This window comes from Leptonotus elevatus, chromosome 10 (genome assembly GCF_054856555.1).
Source record: "Leptonotus elevatus isolate MCC_2025b chromosome 10, RoL_Lele_1.0, whole genome shotgun sequence".
Lineage (NCBI taxonomy): Eukaryota > Metazoa > Chordata > Actinopteri > Syngnathiformes > Syngnathidae > Leptonotus > Leptonotus elevatus.
The window spans coordinates 5250185-5277902 of NC_141248.1; the positions used below are offsets into that span (position 1 = coordinate 5250185).

The 27718-nt window shown below is 37.1% G+C and overlaps 3 protein-coding genes across 5 annotated transcripts in view; 2 read left to right on the forward strand and 1 right to left on the reverse strand.

Annotated features, from left to right (window-relative positions):
• The first annotated feature begins 102 nt into the window (after window positions 1-102).
• On the forward strand, window positions 103-9136 carry synpra (synaptoporin a). The gene is made up of 6 exons (XM_086087977.1): window positions 103-251; window positions 359-424; window positions 6167-6291; window positions 6774-6972; window positions 7718-7909; window positions 7992-9136. Exons 1-6 carry the CDS (start codon window positions 234-236, stop codon window positions 8241-8243), a joined length of 852 nt encoding a protein of 283 aa, XP_085944103.1. The 5' UTR covers window positions 103-233; the 3' UTR covers window positions 8244-9136.
• A 453-nt stretch (window positions 9137-9589) lies between these two features.
• Window positions 9590-12001, reverse strand: thoc7 (THO complex 7). The gene is made up of 8 exons (XM_086087361.1): window positions 11899-12001; window positions 11562-11682; window positions 11132-11259; window positions 10944-11030; window positions 10626-10683; window positions 10018-10084; window positions 9881-9950; window positions 9590-9734 (listed from the first exon to the last, which is right to left on the reverse strand). Exons 1-8 carry the CDS (start codon window positions 11915-11917, stop codon window positions 9673-9675), a joined length of 612 nt encoding a protein of 203 aa, XP_085943487.1. The 5' UTR covers window positions 11918-12001; the 3' UTR covers window positions 9590-9672.
• Window positions 12002-13979: 1978 nt separating this feature from the next.
• Window positions 13980-27718, forward strand: part of atxn7 (ataxin 7) — a 28670-nt gene continuing 14931 nt past the window's right edge. For 2 of the 3 annotated variants that reach the window (XM_086087267.1, XM_086087270.1), the window contains exons 1-5: window positions 13980-14127; window positions 15180-15278; window positions 19667-19885; window positions 20063-20131; window positions 26616-26720. In XM_086087267.1, coding sequence (XP_085943393.1) covers window positions 19675-19885; window positions 20063-20131; window positions 26616-26720 — 385 coding nt within the window. In that variant the 5' untranslated portion in view covers window positions 13980-14127; window positions 15180-15278; window positions 19667-19674. The remainder of the gene's footprint in view (window positions 14128-15179; window positions 15279-19666; window positions 19886-20062; window positions 20132-26615; window positions 26721-27718) is intronic. The other variant, XM_086087268.1, reaches the window with a different exon arrangement.

Here is a 27718-nt window from a genome sequence, read left to right on the forward strand (position 1 = left end):
GTAAAATACTATGATATATATTTCTGTCATTTAAACGAGATTAATAATTCAGAAATGAGAACGATTGACACAAGAGCACAACAATAAGAGCGAGAGGGAGACTCGGTTTCTTTCGGGCGAAGTCGGAATCCGAGCCCCCCGACTGATCCCACCTCACATCTATCTGTATTGGGTCTCCGTTTGCTGTTTGTTTACATCCAATCAAGCGAGTAGGACAAGGAAGCGCTCCTGGAATGGACACTGCAAATCAGGTCAGTAAATAGAATGTTTGAAGGAGTGTAATTGCCTGCTGAATGAAACATGGTAATAAAAATGAAAACACCATTATAGGCTACTTAATTCTTTCGTGTCTTTGCAGCTTGCATCTGCGGGGACCTTCCAGGTCCTTAAACTACCTCTGGGATGTATCCGTGTTTTGGAATGGGTGAGTTGGAACATTTTGTTTCATACCATGTGCTAACTTCATTAAACACGGTTGAGTTACATAATGTGGATTAAATGCGACGAGGGGGACGTTTGCGTCTCACCCCTGTCCGCATTTCTCACAGTCAGACCTTTCGTGACATCAATATTTGGTGATGTAGCCTAAACGAAATTAGCCATAAAGTAACCATGCCGCCGTGGCTGTGGCTCAAATCCTCCCCCCACCTATCACCCACTAATCTAACAATACATAGCTTTGGTGTTTTACACGAGGATGTGTCTTCTATTCCATTCGTGCGTATCTTGGATGCGCCACATCAGCGCGTACGTTGCACTGATCCATAACGCAACATATAGTAAAATAAGAAGGAATGGAATGAAAGTAAAGACAAAACTAAATATTTGAGTCTGTTACTCTTTTTTTCCTGTGATGTGAAGTGAACCTAAAAAAAAAAGAAATGTAGAGTGTACGTGTGCATGTGCGTGCGTGTCTGTGTGGTTTGTTGCAAATAATGTGTGCGAAAACTCACAGTACAGTATGTTGTTTGATTACCTTTTGGATGTAGGTGGGATCACCATACACCACATGCAAACTACCCATTTTCCATGGGTGGGCCATCTACCCAGACTTGAACCCCAATCCAAGTCAGTAGTGATCTATCCAGTCACTGCCATGACTGGATAGATTGATTAATTAATTTGTTAAAAAAAAAAAAAAAAAAAAAAGCATTCAATTGACATAAACGTCAGTACGCCTGTCCAAAAATGTCAACCAGCTTCAGCAGCTCCAGCCCATCCAAATCGAATCTTCAAGCCAATCTGCTGGTTCAAAATATTGCAATTTACAATATAAAATACAACTTTGAGTAAAAGTTACCCAATCTGCTCTATCCACATCTACCCAGCATTTGTGTGTGTGTCATAACTATACATCGTGTCAGAAGTAAAACAAAGAAGCGAGAAATGTGGCATGTGCCCATCAACACATAAATAATTAATAACAATGATAATAATGATAACAATAATAATAAATAGTAGTGTCACACAGAGAAACATAAACATAAGTGCAAAACAACCACATGGGAAGCAGGCCACAGCAATTGAACTGTCTGCAAATGAACACACTTCCTCTGTCCGTTAAAATTGCGATTACCTAGGAGATTGCTTTCATTAGTGGGGAATTGTTTGTGCTACAATTTTAACTGCTAAACTTCAAAGTTTTGTTTTTGTTTGTTTGTTTTAATAATGGTTAAAAATCAATTATTCCATCGATGTTCCCTATAAATGTAGGTACCATAAATTGACTGCAACAAAAAAAATCACACACCTATTCATTCATTCATTCATCAATTCTTATTTGCCCATCCATCCATCCATCCATCCATCCATCCATCCATCCATCCGTCACTCATAACCTAGAACGAAAGCTAGCCTATTTTATTTCAAAGTCACTGATAAGCCACTTCACATATGAAACAGTTCTGTATTCGAACACTTATTTTGTCTGTGTATAGACCATGAAAACAAAGAAAATGTCATTGCACGTTATGAAGCTATCTGAAGCACAAGTTTGTGAGTTGGGTAGTTTACGTGACTTCAGGCAATAAGAGCTTTTCTTTCCTGGGTGACTGACCAGCATCTCGCTTGGCTAATAATGTCCAACCTTTAACTGTACAGCTGATTGGCCATGTGGACGCTGAAGGTATGTTCACTGCAACCATACTCATTGTTGCAGAAGTCCAGTGAGTTTGCTGAATCTTCATTTAAGATTGAAAGTTAGTTGCCTTGTGTGCAAACATGCTGATCGTGTGTGTGTGTGTGTGTGTGTGTGTGTTTGGCACACGATCTCAGGCTGGCATATTCTGTTCCAAACAGCTGTAAGGTCCGCTTCTCTCCACCATAGACTAACTCATGCAGAAGCTGTCCTTTGAGATGTGTCCAAGCACTTCACTGTATGTGTGTGTGCGCACACAAGAGCGATGGAATGAGAAAAGCAGCGAAATTGCACAGTTGAATGAGCACATGATGCTAATGATATACATTTGTTTATGCATTGAAGCATCATCATAGCTGCAACATCTCACACACTTGTACAGACACTGTATCGTACGTGACATTGAGGCAACATGCAAGTGAATAAGTCACAAATAAAGAGTTCATCATTTAGTTCCATTTGTGAGTCAGGAACTTCTCATCATCTATAAGATGGGGCTGACCCAGAATCACAATGATGTCATAGTTGGGACTTTACACGTTGCCTATTTGTCTTAATCTTACAATGGTTCATTGTGAGGACCATTTCAACTCTACATTAACCGAAAACCAAAAAAGCCTTAATTCAGTAATTGAAGACCAGTTGTGATCACTCCCATGTTGTCCCTCTAAAGATAAGATAGAGCCTGTTTGAACTACAATCCATCGCAATGTATCTCGGCTGGGTCTGTGTTGTCTTGTTTTTGCATCATTTTTGACTGACCTCAGTGGACTATAATGCCGCGTAGGTGTATGTTTTTGACAGACTGCTGCACAATGTCCACTCGCACATACAGTACACTCACACCAAATCAAAACAAGGGAAGCACCAAGAGTATATGTGGAGGTAGTTCAGCATCCGCTATTATTTTAAATTGCACACGAAATGAAATGAAACTCTACATTTTAGTCCAACGGACCTCACTGGAGGGATTGTTTTGTCCGATATTGATCAAATATTTTGTATTATGTGTTACTGGCCGGCACACATAAACGTATACAGTAGATAAAAGAAGACTTAGCAGGAACATGTCCATGTCTCATTGTCCAGGTGACGAACCCCTGCCAAAATAGCCATGAGAAGCAATGGACATTAGAGGGTAACAAAATCTTAATGGAGATTTTTATGCTGTGGGCAGCCAAGCCTGCAAAGAGAGCGAGAGAGAAATGAGTTAGTGGTGTAGATGAATCTGGGCTATGCAGGACAAAAAGCACTCCCCGTGCATGAAGGGATTAGCTGCCACTAAATGAGTCCTGAATTTGTTTTGTGACGCTGCTGCTGTAAAAAGATAAGAGAAGCTTGCTCATGAAGGCGCATGGACGTTGCTCATGTGCACGGCTGTTAATAAAGTGGTTAGCTTTTAGGAATTTGATTCAGATTAAATGAAAAGTTGGTTGTTGTTTTTTACATGGATAAAATATTTTTCATTCACTATTCATTTCCCTAACAGTTTTTGAGAAAATAAAATATGTTTGCACCATTTTGAAGGATCAATGTGGACATTCTAATCATCGGATGCTTGAATTTTTTCTCAGCGTGTAAAGATAGATATATCTTTTTACTAGGAGTTTCGGGCAATTAAATTTTTTAATCGCATGACTTTAATAATTAACTCACGATTAATCACAAATGTTATACCTATTCTAAATGTACAATGAAATGTACAATAAAATATAGTAGTAAGTTTTCATACTCGTTAACATTAAAATGTTTTTTTTTTTAACAAATAGAAATATGGCTGCATCTTTTAGTCATTGATACAGTAATTTAATTTCAATTCATAACATTTAGTTGAAATGAAAAAGATGTCCTTTACTGTAAAAAACGAGAGTGATATTGATTTTGTCACACCGCGGTGAGGTTGTCTTATCATTTACTGTTTTATTTGGAAAATTCTGACTCCTTTCGTTTCAGGTCACTTGCTCTTCCTCATGTGGTGTCATTGTCAACCCTGATTCCTGATTGTGTCCACCTGTTTCCCATTACCCTCTTGTGTTAAATGGTCTGCGTCTCCCGTGTCTTGTGCCAAAGTGTTTTCGTCAGAGCCACTCAAGCCAGTCACAGTCCTCAGCCTTGTTGTCCTGTCTTTTGTGTGAACTTTGGTTTGTAACTTTGTATAGCCACAGTATAGTTTTAGTTAAGGAGTGATATTGTTTTGTTGGTAGTTTAGCCATTCTCCCTTTTGGAGCGCTTTTAGTTTAACATTTAATAGCCTTTGTTTTTTCCCTCTGAATGAGGAGTTTTTTTGTTTAATAAATATCTGCCTTGGCCTCAAACTCCTATCTCTGCGTCTGAGTCCTAAATCTGCCACGTCGTGTCAGTTTTGTGTTTAGGTCTTTTTTTCTGCCACTAGATGGCATAATTGCATTTGTAAGACATTGGTGACAGCTCAGTGCATTTTTCTTTTCAAATTAAGAGCTATCTAATCTTTAACATGAAGTAACTTGTGAAATTCTGCATTTAAAAAAAATATATACAACTTGACCCCATTCTCCACAAATATGCATTATTATTCAATTTATTACTGCTAAATTTTGACGTGGACGTGTCTGCTGCGTTGCGACCTGTGCTCCCAGTACAGGCTTTCCAAGTAAGGGACAGTCATTAATTGCGCATTAAAAAATATTAGTGGCGTTAAAATAACTTTGAATTAACTTAAAATGAACACACTAATTTTGACACCCCTACTTTTGACATTTTCTGGTGTCATTTCCAGCTAAAAGATGCCCAGTCACAGAGCTGACAACCTATAGAAGTGATCTCAGTCAACTGAAAAACATCAACTCGTCTTCATCATGGTTTTGTTTGATGCTCCGTTCATAGTATATAATTTTAGTATTATTTCATGTACAAATATTTTTTAAGTTGTCATCCAAATAGGAAAAGCTTAACTAAGAGGCCTTATGAAAAATAAACATATTGTTAAGTACAATATTAGAAGGAACGTGTTTTAAATAGCCAGTGATGGTGTAGATGTTTTATTCATGATGAGTTTTTGTCCCCACGGATCTTTCTTGCTATACTGTCAAGTCGTAATGAGTGTTTGAAAATGAATAAATAAAAATTCACAAAAACACTCTTCAACACATGCACACATCACATCAATGTTTTGATTTACTCTGCAACTATTTGTTAGCTTGTAAAAGATTTGTTTAAAAAGCTTGGTGTAAATTAGCATCTTCATTTAAATCGATCGAATGCCATTTAAGTCAGGAAGGGCAAAAAGAGAGATGTTTGTTTTTCATTTCTGTACCCAAGCATTTTTTCCCGCTGTTCTATTTCTTTTTTCTCTACGGTTTGCTCCCTGAGGAGCCCAGCTGGGAGAGGCAGATAAACACACAGGGTGCAAGGCTTAGCAGCCACCCTCCCGCTACAATGCCACACTCCGCTGTTCAAAGGCCCGCTGCCTGAAATGAGAAGGGCTAAACCTGACCGATAAATCACTGCAAAAGAGACAGCTGCAGGAGGGTGTGATACAGAAGGAAAGGAGATCATCATCAGGGGTTGTTGGTAACACATAAGAGCGATTATTATTTGCCTCCTCTGGCCACTTCTCTTCATCTGGCAATTTGAGATTGGTATGCCGATGCTGGAAAATACAGCGTTGTTGTGAGATTTGATAATGATTACAATTCTAGTGGCCTCAGGAAAATAGCACAGTGGAACCATGATTCAACGGACCCGGAACCAACTGACAGAAAACAGTCACCTCAAAACTCCCCTTTGCATGACTAAAAACATGTTTATATGGGGACGTTTCTGTTGCAATTACCTAATGGAACTTAAAAACTAGAATTATCAAGAAATATTGGGTGACTCAAAATAATGAGCCTGCTCTTTTTTTTGCAAAATGGAAATACAAAAGGTTGAAAAACATGCTGAACCAAGTGCTAATGCAAACAAGGCTAAAGGAAGGAATGCTCTGAACTATTACATTTAGCAAACAAGCACAGGTCATACTAAATAACTTCCTTTCCCCCTTTTCCTTAGCTCTTTGCCATATTTGCTTTTGCAACATGTGGTGGCTACTCTGGGCAGCTGCGGGTTAGTGTGGACTGCATGGAGAAGGCCAGCAGCAACCTCAGCATTGCCATTGACTTTGCTTATCCTTTCAGGTAAGACATGTTAATCATCATCTTCAAACGCTCATGACATATTTATTCAGTTTCTCTGTTTTTAGCAATAATCGTAGTGTGTTCATTTTCCTTGTTATACCTTACCTGTGGTGCACATGTAATGTGCATTGCTCTCTAAAGCAGGGATTCTTAAAATGTAGCACAGCTACATCTAGTGGTAGGTACGTGAAATAATCACTGCCTAATTACTGTTCAGTTGTATTAAAATTGATTACTGTGATTTGATCTTTAAAAACTGTTAAATGCAGTCTTCATTTTACTATATTCAAACATCGTGTTAAAATGTGGATAGTGTTAAAGTGATTGAAAATAGTACAACCTCTGACTCATCTTTAATCAACACTAACGTCTACAATGCAATACTTTGAGAACTAAGTATTTTTAGGCTCTGTGTAAAAAGTTTGCGAACCACTGCTTAGAGCAAATGTTTGATTGTGATCAATGTCTCCATTCTGTATCAGGTTGCACCAGGTGTCATTTGAAGTCCCCGTGTGTGAGGGCATGAGGAGGGAGCGCCTCTTTCTCATTGGAGACTATTCATCCTCTGCCGAGTTCTTTGTTACAATAGCAGTCTTTGCTTTTCTCTACTCCCTTGTTGCCACTGTCATCTACATCTTCTTCCATAACAAGTTCCGCGAAAACAACCAAGGACCACTGATTGTGAGTAGGGCCTATCATTAGTTGTGTACATATAAAGGTACCATTTGTAGCGCGGTAAAAATGTGTGTATGTTTTTCCAATTTAAAAAAATAAATAAGAAAAGGTATCTTCATTACCATTAATTCAACATGATTCTAGCATTCACCTGCTTTCGAAAGTTTTGGGAAAAATTAGGACAGGTGAACTGATTACAGAATAGGACAACTGAGCAATAGTGACTAAAACGTTATTGGCACACATCATATTACTTAATGAGCACAACTGTATAGTGAGAAAAAGGCTTAATGCCCATAAAATCAAAAATACTTTGGCAATTGTTTTGATATTTTCAGAGGTTGAAGTGGACATGAGTAGTGATGTGCATGTGTATTTTGGTGATGATTCATAGCATTTTCATGTTTGTACATACTTTAGAGTTGTGGTCATAAGTTTACATACCCATATGTAAACTTACAAGCAAGATGGTACTCAAAGTGGTGGCAAATAAGCTACACTTCTGACAAGTGTGTTTAATGTTTACTATGAAAATATGTCAAAGAATTATTAAAAGGAAAAGAGAAAGGCTGAGAAATCATGCTAACCGCTAGGCTATCATAAAATGTTGTTGTTAAACAAAGGAATAAGTGCAAAGAATGATGGTAGTGTTGTCTTTTTCGCTTTGGTGAACAGTTCAACCTTGGTGGAGGTCTGCAAGAGAATGTTTTTATTAGGCTTACTTGCTACTTTTTGTGTCTTGTCCCTTTAGGATTTTGTCGTGACCGTTGTGTTCTCCTTCATGTGGCTGGTCAGCTCTTCCGCTTGGGCCAAAGCTCTGTCTGATGTCAAGCTAGCTACAGATCCAGATGAAGTCCAGCTCCTTATCTCTGCCTGCAAGGATCAGACGAATAAATGCGGCTCTTTGCAGGAACCACGCTGGTCTGGACTCAACACCTCTGTGGTAAGTAATAAACTGGGCAGAAATTACCAAAAAGTCGACCAAAAAAACAACAACAAAAAACAATTCCACTCTTTCTCTCTAGGTGTTTGGGTTCCTCAACTTTGTTCTCTGGGCGGGGAACATCTGGTTCGTATTCAAAGAGACTGGTTGGCACAAGGGCGCTGCCAGGTTTGCCGGCGGAGCCTCCGAGAAGCAGACCGGTACTTTTACCCAGCAGCCCTACAACCAGGGGAGCTTTGATCAGCCAGGGAGCTACAACAGCCAGGGAGACTTGGGCCAGCTGTCTGAGTACAGTCAGGTTGGAGGGCCCTCCTCTTACGCCAATCAGATGTAGTTTGCCTTTTTATTCCTCAAATGGTATTTCTGCATTTTAAACATGGCAACAGGTGATAGCAATGGCAGAACAAATATACCACCAAGGGGAGATAGAAAAGTTTGCACCCAATGAATAAACGTTTTGTCAGGTATATATTTTTTACTTCTCCTGGTTCTTTTTGGGGGTGGGGGGGTATTTGTGGTAAATGCAATAAGTTCTATGTCTTCTTGTTTGGATCCTATCTATGTTTTTGCTTGGTAATGTTTTTAAAGGAAAGTGTGGACATGGATGTTTTCTGTATTTGTATGTTCCAAAATTTGGAAATGGTGTTGACTTTTATGATACTATGGTCTCTGTAAATATGTATTTTTATTGATATTTTATGTGGGCCAGTCAGGATGACATGGTATATGAAATTTATGTAAAAGTAGGTCTGCAGGTTTTAACCCAACAGGAAGTATATTTTAATAGTATATCTATGGTTATGTCATGTGTCCCCAATAAAATTAATCGTCGTAAATTTTGTTTTGACTTTGTAAAAATTATTCTTTCCCTCCTTTTGTTTACATGTGGGTGCTTTTGCAACAATTTACGGTGAATGTTGTCCATGCTAGTGTCAGACTTGTAACAAAAACAAAAAAACATAGCAGGGTTTAGCTCTGTTAAAGCATGCCAGTGTGTCCACTGACCTACTAAAAGCCCAGCCAAAAATATGGTGGTATTATATTTATACACAAAGGTTGCTGAGTTTTTATTCTAAGATGACAATCAGTAAAGTTTGTGTTTTATATTTAGAAAGTGATACTCTAAGTGACAATGCTAAGTTGATGCTTGTTGCAGGAAATATGACAAGTGTGACCCTTTTTGTTGACATATGCATGGTGTAGTAATAAAACATCTCATGATGCCCATATGTGTGCAAAAAATTTTCTGCATAACATTTTCACCAAATGTGTTTGTTAAAACACAAGACAAATGCATATCATTGGGGTAACAATGTGTTTCTGAATCCAATTGTGGAATACCGGACAAGCTCTACAGCCTGGAACTAGGAACATTGCCTAATACTTAACTGTATTAAACGTCACCCAAACTGCCCTCCTGAAACCCACTCTTGGCCAGACTTTTGAGATGTCTCCATGTTGAATTGTTTGACTTCTCTACAAACAAAGTAAACTGCGGAAGTAACTGTTTTTAGGTATTCTCTCATCGAACATGGCAAAAAAATTTTTTTTACACACAATTTCCTATCCCATCCAAGTGCTTCTAAACAAAGTAACCAGCAATTAAAAAAAAAAAAAGCCCAGATACCACATTGACTTAAATGTCAAAATGCAGAAGTTTGATAAATAACTTCAGAGACAGTAGTTTTCACATTTATTCAAAAATACACACAATTTAGCATACAAAATTGGTTCACTTAATTTGAAATGAAACAGCGGAGTCCTCATTCGGCGCTCTCTGATGGACTCTGCTGATTGTTATCATCAGTGTCTAATTTCTCATCATCTAAGGGGTGAGATTCAAATGATTACAAATACGATTTTTTAAAATGTAATATTTTGTCATTTGTGGTGCAAGTCAACCAAAATCGCAAATGTGAAATTACAAACAAAAAAGAAAAAGAAACAAAAGTAATCCTTTTGTTTACTTACTGTCAAGGGTCTGCTGTAGTTCTTGTATGGTACTGAGCAGCACATGGAACTGTTTCTTCCGCAGTTCCAACTAAAATCGGACCACACAAAGTTCAAATAATACATCTGGTTTACTAAAAATAAATAAGATGAAATACCTTAGCATCCACATTCTCCTTGATATTAGAAAACTGCTGGAGTTCTTTGTCAAGTGCCTCCAACTGCCTATAAGCAGACAACGCAATTACAGTGTTATAGTATCCACTCTTGAACACTAAATGAAAACATTAGTCTTGGATAAAATACAGTGGAACCTTTATAGTCAAATGCCGCAAAGCAAATTATGCGAGACCTCAGCTCAGTATGTGTCTATGGTTAATCTTTGTGTATGATTTCCTTTTTTGGCTACACTTACTCAAGAGAACAAGCCTCAATAAGGAAGACAACAAAACGCAATTTGTGTCCCAATACTTTTGACCTGCTTCACTATACATGTACAGTGCTCTCTTAATCTCGCCTTGACCAGACCAGGTTTTCAACAAAGATTACGGAAAGGTCAATTAAGATTAAGAAATTTGACTGGAGATGCCCTGAGTCTTATTTTAACTAGTCTATGACAGGTAAAATGGTACAATAATTTTACTCTGCCTTAGACTTCACTTCTGCAGAGATTTAATTTTTAATTTTTCAAACAAAACACTGTGGGTGCTTACAGATCAGACTTGGGTTTGACTATGAAGGTTCCACTGTGGATTGATGAACTCACTTGAGTGTTTCGTGACGATTAGGGTGATTCTGAATAACCTTTGCAAGAGCATCATATTCTGCAGGAAGATATATTCAAACAATGTTGAAAAGCATTTTTTTCATAATGTGGTATAGAAACTTGAACCCATTCATACGATCTTACTCAAATGTAATGTGATTGCATTAATATGTGTGCATTTTGAAGACATTTTGCCTTTCAAAAGAAAACTTGGAAATATATCACAGACTCATTTTGACAAATGTTGTGCATCAAACTGTGGAGAAAAGATTATGATGGAAGGGGACCTTAAACAGATTTTGAAAGCAATATTCTTACCCTGGCGGTTCTTCCTCACTCTCTTTGCTCTCTGGATGTCCTTTTTGCATTCTGCTATCTTCTCATGTGCTGAAGTTATATTTGTTTCTGTTGAGTGGAGAAAATGAGGTGATTGGACTGCCAAAGTAAGTCTGCCATGTGAAAATGAACTTTTATTAAAAAATTGAAAAAGTAAAAAAAATATTTACCTATATCTGAATAGATTTTGCCATAATTCTCCATTTCCCTGAGATTCATATCATAGACCATCAGAGTCTTTCCCAGAGAGAATTCACATTGAGCCAGTGTCCCTAGCATCCTCTGGTACTGTGTGAAGCTGTTTTTGTTTTTTTAAAATCAAAACAACACAACATTTTATTATTATTTACTATATTAATTATTTATAAGTATTTTTGTTAGATTTTTAGATTGCCAAAAAAGCGTGCAAGGTGTGTGCTGTGAATCTAGAGTGTGGCTATTTAAATTCACGTTTTCCACAACATTCATTTTTATTGCGATGCACCTGTAACGTTTTTCTTCTAGTGAGGAAAAATTAAGATAACAGCTTTTATCCAAGCAAAATATGCATGTATTCAACAAATAAACCCCAAGGAAAGTCAGCCTGTCTACATCACTTGCTTTTCTTCCGGTGTCCCAGGTGAGTTGCACCACTTGGTGAAAGTTTTCAACAACAAATTGATTCTCCGATCATCCCCAGCTCCGTCGCCGTCGATAAGCAGACGCTTTCGAATGACTTCGTCTGAAAAAGACCACAAGAGACTGTTATGGGTCACGTAGATAGCCGCTAGCGGCTAACAGTGCTACGCGAGAAGTGACTGCAGCCTGGAAAACGTGCGACTCCGTCAGCACTGTTGGGTGGAACCATCCAACAGATTCATTTTACAGCTTCGGTTCAACTGCAGTGAATTTTAACAGAGGCGATCTAAGTTTAGATGAAAATAACAATAATACTTACCATCTGTGATAGACCCCATGTCCTCACCGGTTAGTATATTTCTTCTTCTACAGCATTGACGACTACTGGAGCAGAGTCAACAAACCAAATGCTATGGGCTTACTGCCCTCTACTGGACGAGAGACAGAGCACAGGCATCCAATGTATATAAAAATCAGAACACAAAAAAAGTCACAATCAAATGAAAAACTAAATAAAAACAATTTAGTCTTACTGGAATGTACGTTTTTTTTAACTCATTAAAAAAAAAGTCCACTGACGAGGGAACTCTTAGCTCAAAAGGAAGAGTGCATTCCAAATTGGAGGCAATGGACTAGTGATTACATTTACTTTTTAATTTCACATGAAGAGACACATGATTTTAAACAAAATGTTGTCAGCAGACAGTGACTTAACAAAATAATACGACACCGAATCCACCATGGTTGGAGGAGCCTGACAATTGAGGGCTCTATGCGTTATAATGTATTGTTTATTGACTAAAACAAAAATAGTTTTAACGATTGATTTAAATTGTATTGACTTTATACTGAATTTTAAATGCAGTAGGCCTACATGCAATAATGAACGGGATATTTTTTGTTTAGGTTATGTCAGTGTCCTAATTTCATGGTCTTGTATTTGTTTACTATTGACAAGTTAAAATGTCAAACTGGAAATGCATATAAGTCTCTAAAATACAAGCTACCTTTAAAACATCTTTTTAAAGTGCTAATATTTGTCTATAAATTTAAAATTGATACAATGCAGAAAATATTCTTGTAAAAGTAGATATACTGATTCAACTTTAGTAGCCTACTTGAGTAAAAAAGTACAGACTCTGAAATGCACTGAAGTACATCAACGTAAAAATACATTTTTGCTATCAGTTATAATATGGATACACTTTGATTGATTGTTTGATTGATTGTTTGATTGATTGATTGATTGATTGATTGATTGATTGATTGATTGATTGATATTTATCCATACATGTTAAGATAAACAATTGACAAGACATGAATACTGTATGTAAAGGTTTCCATGTACAGTACACAAGAACAAAAAAACAGACATAAAAAGACTGGTAAAAGTAGACACATTTATTCAACACCTGTTTTTAAGTAAGAGTAAAAAAAAATACAGACTGAAATGTACTGAAGAGAAGAGTAAAAATAAAGAAGTTAAGCTGAATAAGGAGTCACTGATTCTCACTGTTGCACAACTAGTGGTACGCAGGCTCCCTCTTGCGGTAGGCAAAATAATGACTGAATTGAATGTTCAACCTATGCACAAATATGTGCCTGCTGAATTTAAGCAAGAGGCGTGGTGTAACTAAAAACTCACCTTCACATCTACGGACAATTTGAAGTCTTCAATTAACCTACCATGCACGTTTTTAGGCATGGGAGAACATGCACACTCCACAGAGCAAGACACAATCTCTGAACTGTAATATGTCAACCAGTTGAGCACCGTCCTGCCAAAGTACAGTTCAGTTGTATTTAACTTTTATGTAGAATAGACTCCAGTACACACTGAGGATATGATGCAGTAGACCTACTGGGTGGATGCAGGGCCTTTATTTTTTACCTGATCCTAGACTGGTTACCAGCTAGTCGCAAATACTTACAATATTTAGGTAACCTATTTAACCTTTACAATATATTTTGAACCATTATTTAAGAACACTTCTCCTATATATTTTAGAACAGTGGTCATGTTCAAACTGCAGAATATTGCGGTGGCTTATATTACATATTTACATTTAACAATTTCTTTAAAAAAAAAAATTTGAGTAAAAGTTCAAAAAATAATAAAAGTCAGAAAAATAAAATAGTGAACAGATACGTGAATCTACCGTACGAGTAGTTCAACTACGTTACTTCCCACATCCTAAAATTATGGACCGCCCTCTTTGGTTTTAATGTTTACGTTTGCGTAGAGCTCTAATGACCCGTTCGCATCCTAAAAATATACTGTATTTCTCCAAAACACGCTTGAAACAATGAAACGAGAGCCATACTGTGCGTGAGCTATTTACAGGGGCGCACTCGTCGAAGGCTCAGTGACGTCACTTTCCCAGAATGCAGTCTGGTAAACAGACATGGAAGCACCTGGTGAAGACCTCCACAGAGGCTGAGCACCGCACTCGCTCTTTCTCGCCGTGTCCTGCCCCCTTCGCCCCTTGCATCCAGTGGATTTCAATCGGCCTGGCGTTTGTTTACACGTTCGGCAACCATAGGATTGGTAAGGGGAAACTTGCCGCGGCTCCGTGACGACTGCTAATGACTTGTGCTGTGCTGTCAGGCTGCTGGCAGCTTCCTCGCTAATGCTAGTCATGGCTGGCTTCAGGCTTTAGCTAGCAGGGCGACGTAGCCACCAAATGCTCTCTGGCAACATTTGGAGCAGCCACATACAGCCTGAATGGATGAAGCTTGCTGTCACTACACGGCTTCTGTCAGATGTATACTTTACGTTTTCCACTTGAACAAGTAGCAGAAGTGAACGTACCCTTTCGCACGTCAAATCGCACTCTCTTTTTGAAATGACCAATGATCGTTGTTGTTTTAGAGGTGGGAGCAAGACTACACAAAACTTGGTCTGGTTTGGGGCTTCCAGTTTTAGTTACTTTAATGTTAAGGCGATTATTTGTTTTTTCTTGTTTCTTTTCTTTTACTTTTTTTCTTTCTTTTCTTTTTGGTAAGTGATTTGCATTGTGGCTACATAGCTGTTTAGAGTCCAATTCGCAATGTAGTTCAAGTAGGCTTGTCCTGTTTTCATTGTCGAGAGCGATGACACAATGCAGTAATGGACCACGACGTTGTTAAAATGCAAAGTTTTATTCATATTCTATTTATCTATCTATTGAGCATTATTTTTCAGAATAATCCTGCTATGATATTTATGATAATTATAAATATTTTTGAAATAATTATGCGTTGCATTCCTGACCCCCTAATAATTGTTCGACATTTGCTTGTTTTGTTAAAAAGCACAACCCACCTAAACACTATTGGTGGTTTAAACAGCATAATTTGACGAGCAACTATTGAAGTTGTTGAGAAAAGATTAATACATACCCCAGTTTGCATATGGTTTATCTGTAGAAAGAGCAAACTAAAGTTTTGGAAGGATTTTATAGAGAAGATTACCAATACTGCTTTCTGGTCAAGAGCTTAATATGAACATATTTGTTAAATACACATTTTTAATTGGTTATTCAAGGTATAATTCTATCAACATTAAGCAGAGAATATACTATTAACTAGACTCCCCTCAATGTGCATGTGTGTTTCCAGATTTTTTCTTCAGTGTGTGCCGCAGCCAGTGAGAACCCAAACTGATGTGGATCAGCTGACTGACTTACAAATAAGTTTATTTTTTTCTTATTTGCCAAGGTAATATCTTACTTCTTTATGACCTCTGTGCCATTCACATTAATTACAGTTGGTAAAATCCTAGGGACTGCTGGTTCATAAATGCAGTGTTGCAGTTTTGTACCCGATATAATATCAAATCATTATACATCACCCATTATTGTAGTTGTTTACAAAAAGCTGTTGTAAGTTGCACAGTAACACTTGTCATTTAAATGTTCAAATTAGACTTCATTATGATTATGCGCGTAAATGCTCAATTAAAATGTTCAGCACAAAGTGCCCCCCCAAAAAACTGCCAGAGTGCCAAACGACAGTATTGGTTGAAAATACAAGTGGGTATTTGTACTATTTTAGTTACACTTTTTAGTGAAAGTCAATATAATGTACAAACTCGACTTTTAAAAGTTACATAATTGTGTTTTTGAAAAGTAAAAACATCTGAAGACTACAGAGTAAAGAATAAAATATAACATTGATGGATGAGCAACTAAAGAGTTAACCATTCAGACTCTTGAAAGTCCCACTTTATATATATATATATATATATATATATATATATATATATATATATATAATTTATTATTATAATAATTATTATTATTATTATTATTACATTTTCTTGAAATCTACTTGGGTGGTCACCAGTTTACTTGGGTGTCCCGCCCAAGTATTAACATGGTGTGGGAAACAATGGATTTGTATCGGGATTAATCGGTATCGAATCGTGACCTATGAACCGTGATATGGATCGAATCGCCAGGTACTATGCAATTCACACCCCTACTAATTAGACCAATTATACTAATTCACAGTGAAGATGTTCATTGTTGGTTACAGGTAAAATGTTGATCTGGGTTTGTGTTTTGAAGGTTCTTATTCCCCATTTTACAGTTTTACTCAAAATGTTGCAAACTGCTGTTGGCAACCTAATTTTAGATATCCGCCAACGTCATCGCATGAAGATCACTGTAACTCATGCATGCAGGAGTTATAAATTTATTAGCTTACTACGGTGTTTACTGTGAAAAGACAGGCTTTTATTCACCTTTAACAACACCTACACAAAGTCTAAGTGTTTGTGCTATAAGATCTGACTACAAAATTATGTCAGCAAAAGCCAACAAGAACATCTGGAATTCAATTGGATTTAATCAGAGACACTTTAAATGGATAAATTGGAATGTATTTTAATTTTGAATATAGCCACATGCAGTTATAAATGGGTGTGCAGTGTGCACACTTGTGCAGTCACATTATCACAGTTGTTGATTTTTTACTTCTTCTTTGTAACCCCCCCATTGGATTGTACAGGTAGTCCACATTCATGGTGGAAAAAGTTTTGAAATGATGCATCTGATTATTATTATTGTTATTATTATTATTATTAATATATATCAATATATATCCCAAAAACCTAACATTTGAATAGGGGTGTGTAGACTTCTTATACCACTATAGGTTTTAAATGAAGCTATATAAGTAACGGATTAATTGTGAAAATGTGTAGCAATCCTTTTCATTAGAGCTTTTAATTAGAAGCTCTGTCCTTTAATTCATCATCACGGTTACTCATGTGGAAATGTATATAAAACAAAGTCGAGAAACCCTGTAAAAAATAATTAAAAAGGAAAATAAAAAAATATGTACTGGGAGTAGGGGTGTCAGAGTGTAGACTCAGCACATTAACTCTGAGCAACAGGTTGTAATACATCAACTTTTTACGGAATTGTGTATATATTGTATTTCCTCAATTAGTGGCCATCTTGCTAAGAGATGCAATGTTTGTTAGTTTGGTTGCATCATTTAGAAGGGAAAAATAAATACCTCCTTCAAATAGACTTCTCCGGCAGAGAAAAGTGGGTAGGTAATTGACATTATCACAGTTCATGCGCTTTTTAAGATTTAACCTCTGTGCATCTGCCGCTGTACATACTTTAATACATACTGTAACTCTTCTTTCTTTGTCCATGTTTGACTTATGTGACCCATCGAGTGTGCCTCTGTACTTGACGTTTTGCTACATTTCCCCAAAATAGTATTTTCTTACATTTTATTTGTAACTCCTTTTATTTGTCAAAGCTGTAATGCTCTAGTAATATTGTTTAAATATGTGAAACAATATATTCATTCTTAACGTATAGCCACAACCTTCTCAATGTCAGAAAACTTTAAATAAGTGACTGGCACTTGATGCCACTTGACTGTCTACATTTTTGAAGATTCCTCTGTATGCCCACCCATTTTTGTGAGCGAAGGTGAAAAGATCTGGCACACTTCGAATATTTCCTTTGGAAAGTGAAAGTAAACCTTCAGTCTGGTTGAACAGCAACATACCTACAAAATGGTATCTATCTGTCTATAGCACAACAAACTTCCTCCACCTAATTTGAATGGTTTCTAATCTGCGAAGGAATATGACTACATCAGTATGAATGAGTCACCACCACCCTGTTAAGAGGTTAAATTAGCTGATCTGTAAATACAAATTTTTTCTTCGCCTGCTAGACTCACTCCAGTCGACAAAGAGCATCCATTACAATATAAATCATAAACATGTTTGATAAGTATACTTTGACCGGAGTGGGTGTTTTCCTTCAGTAGAATGAATATTACATCACATGTTTTACGGCTTTTTATTGTGTGAAAGTCATTTTCCAATCATAAAATATCTGTATATTTTTGTTGCAGATAATTTGTCTTGAATTCAATGTAACTGGCAAGCAAATGCCCACAATCTCAGACAATAATAGCCAAAGTTACATCCATATATCCACAACTGTGATATGACTGTGAGGTATGACATAATTCATGTTAACATAACAAACAAGAAATACAATTGAACTGGAACATAATAAGGCACCCAGTTTAATACACACAATTACAAGTGACACACTATGTACTGTACACAGTTTAAAATAATAACATGTCTGTGACATGCTTTTGCCAAAATAGCTCAATCATCAAGAATTTTGGGGCACTTCACACACCCGTCTTGTCTTGCTGAAATTAGCCCGTATTGTAGGGTTGGCCTCATCTAAATTAATTATGTATGTGAAAATTTGTTTGCATGAATTGAAAATTTTGCATTGGTCTTCTACTGTATATATTTCCCAGCGCTCTATATGTAATGGTATAGATACAGTATATTGTAATGATGCTTGGAGATGTGCGTACACTATAATAAATAGATATATTCATAGATATTAAATTAATGCTATGGTCCATAACAGTATGTTAATATGTACTGTACTGTTTTTAACCATGCACAACAGCTCAGGATTTGAATAAATCAAATAACAGAACAGGCATCTACTGTGGGAAGACACTCCAATCATGCAAATTAATGCATTCAAAATGTTAGACTTTTTTTGTTGCTACAAGGTCAAAGGGGAGATCATGTACAGTAAAGCAATGATGTGGCGTCGGTATCATGAAGCGTCACATTAGACTACGCCAGGGGTCACCAACATGGTGCCCGCAAGTGCATGAGTGGCCCTTGGGCCTGGTCTAAAAATAGCTCATCAGTGATGGGATATTGTCATAGAAGTCATCATATGAAAATGTAAACACTTGCATATACTTGCAGAAATAAAGTTCTGCATATTAATGTTTTCATACCTTGTTAAATCCTTGTTGAAAAGTATTGAAAGATTTAATTGACACAATCACTGTTTTAACATAGATGAATATCATTATTAATAGCAACATAATTAAAGTTGTTTTGAGCAAATTAGTTTTCTTTAGGGTAAGGTTGTAAAACTCCTTTTTGTCACCGGCGGCCACATTATAATTATGTTTTCTCTCGGTGGGCCTTTCATATGTCTGATCGACTCTTTATTACTGCATGTTTACTACAACGAATTGATGGATAGTTCTGGAATCACAAGCCAGTAAAACTAATGTTCAACTACTACTTCCTCAATTTTAAAAGGGAGATTGTAAATACATATATTAACGTTATTAAAAGTGAACACAATTTGCAATTTTGATGTTTTACAAAGAAACATATGCATGATATAGAAAATGCACAACGTGATTTGCTTAAGAGGGCCACATAAAATGATGTGGGGGGCCGAATCGGGCGCCAGTGCCTTGAGTTTGATAGCAGTGTCCAAGTGCGCAGCGCATATCTGGTAATTTTTTTTTAATTTACTGCGATGTAATGGTGCCTCCTCAAAATAGTTTTAATGCAAGAAAGGATGGTAAAACAACAACAACAAACATGCAAATGCTTAACAGCCGGGAGCAGAGTTGGGGCCGTCAGTTTTTTCTTCTCCTGACCGCCGAGTGGCCTCACGCGTGTTTTTGATTTGTTTATTTTGGGTTACGAGGCGAGACGATTCGGTACCAATCATGAGGAAAGTCCTTTCCTGCGCCGAGCTGACTCTCGTGTCGTTACATTGTAGCGGAAAGAATGTCGGAAAGGGCCGAGGATGACGTCAGGGGGGAGCAGCGCCGAGCAGCCAGGCAGCAGCTGAAGCAGCAGCAGCAGCCGATCCAGCGGGGAGAAGGCTCCACAGCAATGGCGACTGTTACGGAGCGGAGATCCTTACCGAGTCCTGAAATAATGGTGGGACAGCCTTGGAGCAACTGGGTTGACGCCGCCAAACTCCACGGAAACGACGGTGAGTCCGCTCCGGTCCCGAATGTGTGCGCCGAAGCGAGGTGGAGCGCCACCGTCGCCGGCGCTGGTGTGCTTATTTGTAGCCGTTCGCATGCAGTTGTCGGCGGAATACGAAGAAACCATAGTGGTAGCAGCGTGCAACTATTTATTTGCCTCTGTCGCGTCGCCCCATTCTCAGGTGCTGAATTGGAGGAAAGTTTCAAAGACTTGGGGAAAAATCGCGAAGCCATGCGTTTGTGCAGAGAAGGTGAGTGGTTTTTTCTTTCTGGTCAGGGCCAAATGTGTACAGTACAGTAATTTGGTCAGATTTGCACATAACACGCTCAAGCCTATTCAAACTCTTCGTTCAAAAATGCCCTCTACAGCAGATCAAATGACTGGACAACACTTTCATTTGTGAAACATGTCTGTTATTTATGTGGTAGTTGACATTTGTCCCTAAAATAACTTCTCAAATAACTTGGCTGTCATGGAGTATTGCCTTAAAATGTATAAATAACACTCTCAAATTGTCTCGTACATCTAAACATGTGTAACAGACTGGTATTTGCGACACTATAGTTTTTCATCTTTCATCAAAGTTATTGATTAGTTCTGTAATACAGTTTATTCTGTGGAAATACACAAATTTGCTTTTTTCTCCTAAATGTATAATAATCTCTATCTCTTACCAATTTACTGTCACACATTTGCTCCAATCTCAGCACATCTTTTCAGCAGTTATATTTTATTATAAATATTCAGAAAAAATGCAATATATGATCAACTTGGATGAGAATGTTATTTGATGTTTAGACCGATGATCACACACGTTTTCTTTGACATTGTATTACTACGTCAAATCATTCTTAGTAAAAGTGTAGCTATCATTTCAGAAATGGGGGTGATGACAAATTTCTCACGAGTAAGACAACTTTTATGAGAAAATAGTCATCCTCACATTTAGTGGCCAAAGAACTAAATAAAGTCAGACTGGTTGAGATAAAACATGACAGTAATTTAAAAGTAGCCCTATAGTTACATACCCAACGGAAGCACTGAACACAAAAAGACAATGCAGCAGCATTCTTGCCAGCAAGCCCATTGAAAAGAAAAGGGGAAAAGATTTTGATTTATTTTAAAAGTTAAACTCAGCCTTTGAAATGTGAATGCTGTCTCTCATATTGTCTTTATATTTTAAACAAAACAAGTCATTGATGGACATCAGGTAGACTTAGACTGATCAACATTTTTTTCATTTTCCTTACATGTTTCGAATCAAACACAATCATAGTCATGCCCAAATGTAAATGTCCAGGCCCCAAATCATAATCTGAAAATAATCTGAAGCCCACTAAAACGTATTCCCAAATATATTGTTTTCTTGAACATGGGGGACGGGTATACAAATACAAATGAATAGTCACTCCAGCTCACTATTTCTGAACATCAAGAACAGTTAACATTGAAGTACAGCGAAAACACGAAAATATAAACATTAAATCAGGCCGTTTACTTACGACACATTTCAAATCATGGATTTAATTTGCAATCCAATGCAACTTGATGATTTCTAGATATGAAGTACATAACAAGTACAAGTGATTAAAATATTGTAGTATGAAAACTTGAAAAAAATATGTGCAAAGTAGTAAGCCCAAATTTACCGTAGAACATAAGGATTGTGTTAGTTTCTATTGTTCATATAGTTTTGTTAGCGAAAAAGATGGCATACCTGTAATGTAAGTAACAAAACTGCATTACCACAGTCTTAGCATCAGGGCTGTTTTTCACTATTTTCACACAAGCAAGAGAGGGGGGGGGGGGGTGTTGGTGTAGCCACAGCGGCATCACAGATGACTTAATTTTTGTATTTGTTTTAACATTATGCAGGGTCCTGCATTAAGTGATTTTGGGTGGAGGCCACAATGTCCCATGTTGTGGTGGCCCTGTCAGAACAGCACTTTATGTTCATGATATAATATGATACATTTCAATTATTTTTTCATATCTAATGTCTTTATACTGTATTATTTAAGCCTTTATCCTAAAAGATTACTATTGTGTAGTTACTTTTTTGCCGTGTAAAATCTGACTATTTAACAGCTGGCTTTTAAAGTTCTTTAATCTTGTTCAAGCCATTCCTTTCCCTTTTGAAGGATTTAACCTAAAAGGAAAAAAAAAAAGTGTGCCCAGCACAATACAAAGATCAATGTGGATTGATCATTTTAAGTCGATAAAATGTAAACTATTAAATATATTTTTTTAAAGAACGTGTTTTCATCATTTTTATTTATATTTATAGAAATTTGTACTGGCCTGTTTGGGCCAGCTGCAGTGAACAGGTGGCCCGACACAGTCAGGTAGTGGCCACAGGCCACTGTAAGTACATGTAGAACCCTGTTATGACACACATAGTGTTTCAAAATTTGCAAAAGTTTTGATCTAAAAGAGATTTAGGTCATAATAAGGACAGTAATTGATCATTCTGAACATTGAAGCATTTCTGATATTTCCGCGATACAACGCAATGCAAATGTTTCCTTTACACTGTGAAAACAAACAACGTATTGTATGGCTTTTGCCTGTGACTAGCTTACAAACCAGGCAGATTGTTATAGTAGCTAAATTACATCTCATCACATTTTAAAATCCAAATAATCCTCTCAAATCAAATTACAAACAATCCGAAGTCCAATGCTTTTACATGAGCGTCATTTCACCGAGTATGTCTGCCATTTTCACTTATGATGTATGCTCGGAGTCGGAATTGTCAATTACCGACTTACTCCACATCCCTTCACGTTTACGTTTGCTGAATTTTCATTGCTTGTCTGGAAAAATCTGGACTAAGTGTCCAATTTTTTTACCTCTTGCAGGCTTGTTTGTTGCATTGTTATTTTTTTTGGTTTGTTTTTTTAGATCTTTCTATTTCATCTGAAGTGTGTGTGATTGGTCATCTGTGTGGCAACTCTTCATGATGCGTTCAAGGGCAGCTTGGAAAAATTTGTTCATGTTCAAAAGGAATGAAATTGCTTTCATGGCTCGAAATCAGTGGGGGCAAATTTGGAAAGTGACGGGTGACCTAGCCCTATTCCCCCGTCCTCATTCTCAACCACGCTCTTGCTTATCAAACACCTGCTGTATAAACCTTGAACATTTTCACTGAATGGAAGAAGTAGGCTATGCTGATAAGTGTGATAGCTCATTGTGTCATTTGATCATTGTTCATTTCACAGTTGAAAGTCATATTTAAAGGAGTTCACAGTTAAGTCATATTTAAAGAAGAACTGTTAGTGCAGAACATTAATGAGCATTAACAATGAGTTCAATTGACATGATTAAGTTTTATCATTTGAAGTTTATTTTTATGTCTTTCAGATTCTCATACTTATTTAAATTTTTATTTTGCCCGTAAGACTTTTTTTTACATTAGGACTTTTCAAGGACACATATGAAGCACATGTATTACTTGAACTTGTTACAGCATTATTTACTCTTCTTTGCTTATCAAAATTAAGTCTTTCTCGTTTTTCCAATCTTTCTCGTTTGTCACAAGGCCTACAGCTAATTAAGCGATCACGGTTTAAAAATTTCTACTTTGATTCTGAGTGATGACCGAGCGCAGAATGGTACAGTCACTCAGGTCATCTCATTTTGGCGAATGTTGATGATGTCATCAGTATGTGTCAAGTATAAGTTTGCTTTGTCCTGCTGTGAACTAACAGGCTAGTTACCGGCTCTTTGTCATGGCACTTATCTGGTGTTGTCCTTTCGTAGGTCAACAATGTGGCCTGTGTGCAGAGCATAAGACCATTGCACAATTCAAGTAGCGCATATCCATGCAGCTGACAAACAAGTGCTTATGTATGCTTATGTATGCTGTGTTACTGTGTTTAATACTGTATTGTACTTTACATTGCACACATAACTAAGTAGAGAGCGCTTAATACTGAAGAAATCAAGGAAGGATGTTATTGCATTTGCCTGTAATAAAGCGCATGTGAGAGAGGCCGTTCTAAATCCATGACCACAGTGCATCTCTTGCCATGCATTTGTGAAAACACATCTGTATCATGTGGCAGTATCCTTTAGAGACTGTCATTGGGCTGATCAATTCTTGCTGTGTGTCTAGATAGAATTATATTCGTGTGTGTGCGTGTTTTATACAAGTGGCTCTCCCACTCTCTGCCGTGACTCATGCCAGATTCCTACTGTGGTGTAACCACCGCCACGCTATAGAAGAGATTATTCACACACAGATGTTGTATTATTTTTTTTAAAATACACAGCAAATAATGATTTTGTTTATTACATATATAGTGTTAGTGTCACAGATCAGTGTCAGTTGCAGGTTTAGATTCATCCAGTGTTTTCCGCTCGGAGGCAGCCACCTAGATCATTCATCACTGCCATGGATGAGGATGCTGAAAATTAACTGGACTCTCATTCTCTCCCTGTTTAGCTGCTCTCAAGCTCTCTTGAGCACAGGTCCTGTGCTCATTCTCTTTGTCTTGCTAAGGCCTGCTTTTGCTCTTTTTCAGTCTCCATCTACCATGCTAGTTTCTTGGCTTTGCTCCTGTTCTCTGTCTCTTTGCTTTTCTTGATGACTTTTTTTCTCTCAGCATCCTTTTTCACTCTGTGTGATTTAAGGAGATTTTCACAGATTCCGTAGACCATTAGCAACAGCCAGTATGTAAGTGTGTTGAATTAGACTTGCAAGCAGATCTGGATTGGATGCCTTTTTACTTGAGCTATACACTTGAGCATATAGCATAGCATAATATAGCACTCTAAGTGAACAACTCTGGCTATTTTGGAAAAGAGTTCTACTTGAGCTTCCATTGATCTACTAAGGAAAATGTATTGAATGGATATGTGGATCATTTCATTGGGATGTTGTAAGCACAAATAATTATATTTTTAATTGAATGATTAAATTTATTAGTGATGTTCAATAGCACTTTTATTTCAGAGCGATACCAGTACGTGTATTCACCATTACTGATACCAGGTACCTTTGATACATAAAATGTTCCCACAAAACAATGACGGATAATTTTAAAGAAAGATCTGTATATCCCAATATAGCATTTTCACTTGTATCGGTCACCATCGCGAGTGCCATTGCCTTGAAATAAGGTCTGGTATTGGCCCAATATCGATACCTGGTATTAATACTTTCCCAACCCTCAAATTTGTCATTGTATTTTATTGAGTGCTTTAATTGATGTAAAGCGCTATACAAGTGAAAGACCATTTGTCATATACCAAATATCGTTACTAAATATTGGGTCAAAAATGAATTTGTTATGATAACAAAATCACAATTGGCCTGCCTTTATTTACCAAAAAGCTTTCTAAATCTTAACCCTTGTATCTTTGTTTACTGGCGAGAAGAAAGAAGTTTAATTGGTTAATAAGCTGTTGTGGGGCTTGTGGCCAGGTGGACTTGCAGGTCTGTGACTTACTAACAAACCAGTAAACATGACCCGCACATGGTATTTATCTCCTAGTCAGAGAAGCTCGACTCTGATTTTCTATTTAGCATCTAGATACAGTATGTCCTTTATACGCCTTAGTCAGAGTTGTAAAGTCATTGGCTTTTTTTCCATGACCATTTCAGCCACTACAAAAGTCTCTTGGTGAAGGAGACATTGAGCTACCAGTAAGTGTTTTTATGCAATTCACATGCACCAAGTAGGCTCAGGTCTGTCAATTCAGCCGCAAATGAATGCCACTCACTACCTTGAGAGGCAGCCCACCAGGTAGATCTTGTTATATGGTCATTGGGTAATGGTCCTCATCCCTTCCAGACCCTGTCAATGAGGTTTGAGGACACTTGACAGTCTTTGAGTGGTACATGTTGGAGAAAGGCTCCTCTCTTGTGTTCTGTCCTTTGCTTTTCTCCCCATAACACCCCAAGCAATCTCTTAATTAACCTTCTCAAATTAGGAGGTTTTTAGTTCTCTGTGCTTATGAGGTTTGAATAAGCTATTTGGTTAGTGGAGCACCGTTTCACTGGTAGGAAACCTCCTTTTGCTTGTCTTAGAAAACACTACTGTAAATATAATATCCAATCTGTGAATGCAATAAAATAACCACAAGTTTTCAAATAGTTTTTTGTTTTTTATGAGCTCAAATTTTTAGAAAATAACAGCACTAGATGAACACTTATATCAATGTTTTGTTATACAGTGCATAATAAAGTTTCCACGTTTTGCCCAAATCTCACTGCAAATATCTGTTTGAATTGAAGACATGGTAAAATTAACTGAAACTCAAAAACAAGGTGTAAGTTTGTCAAGAGACACAATTGGAACCTGGATTCCAGTAAAACATCCTCAGTCATAACCAGGAAAAAAGTTGACTCGATGGAAATGTTATTTGACAGCAGGTAACCTTTGGATCACTACCTTGGCCTCTTCTTATCACCTTGCACTTCAGGATGAATGCAGCCAAGTGCTAGATAGCCATCCCTATTTTTATTTGCAGACTTTACTCGTTAATTTGCTTTGACTTTTTTTGTTGTTGTTTTAAAAAAAAATATTTATCTGAACATGGCTGTTTTATTTACACATATGTGGTAATAGCATAAGCTGTGAACAAAACATCATGCACTGCTATTCAATCATTCTGTTTGTATTTTGTTTTGATATGTCTTTGTATGTTTGATCTATGAACATGAACACAGATGTTACTTGCTTCTTTATGACTTGTACCCTAACAATCAAATTTTCCCCTGTGTATAGACATGCCTATATTTGGCCATTATCCTGCACAAGATGACTTCTACCTGGTGATGTGCAGCCACTGTAGTCAAGTAGTGAAGCCCCAAGCCTTCCAAGCACATTATGGTAAGTCACTTTCTCTTTATTCCAAGACACTCTTCAGGTAGACACTTGGGTGTTTTTAATGTTTGATAGTGATGTTTTATTCAAAAGGTATATAATAAGATAGAGACAATAAATCTGCAAAAAAAAAAAAATAGTAAGCTTTTGCATGCCACTGCCACTACAACATTGGGGAAATTTCTTACACACACTGTAGTATTTCTTTTTCCTCCTTACATCTTCTCCCCAACTACTTTACCTCCTTAAAGCAGAAACCTGAGAGAGGGCTCCACTAACTTTGTGTTATTTGCTTAACGCTGTGCAGTTGATGTGTGCGTGCATTTATGTGTGTTCAAATCCCCTGTTAATATTTGATACAGTTCTGTTCTACACGTGATGTGCTACTTTTTTTTAAACACACAAAATGCAGTTCAGATTTTCAAGTTGTGTATACTTCAAGCACTTTGTTGATTTGAGATTTATCAACAATGTTTCTAGATGATGTAGTAGACTAGACTATTGTGATGAGTAGAGCACTTCAAAAGCACAGACTATTGAACCATGAGTATATTGACTATATTATGTCGCATTAACTTTTTATTCCCAGTTTTTTGTGACTTCCTGAGGTAGCATTACAGTGCCACTTAAGACCTGGAATATAAACCACAGTTTCAGCATCTGTGTGGACACACTTTTTTTTTTAAATATGATTTTGTGTTTATTTTATTTATTTAAAAAAAAAAGAGCTGCTCTGCCTTTGTGTGGACAACGTGGGGGCCAAGATAAACCACAATGTTTTCTGCCATTAATGTGACTTATAATCCGGCAACTCAGTTGTAAATAAAATAAAATAAAATATATTTGTAATTATAGGTAATTCCCTCTACCTTCCTGATAATAAAAATGCCTGGAAATATCTACTAGAACAGCAGGCTTTATTTGGTGGTTAATAAGATGCACTGTAATAAGATCCATTTAATGAGTTTGAATGGGATTGGTTAATTCTGAACACAGCCACATCT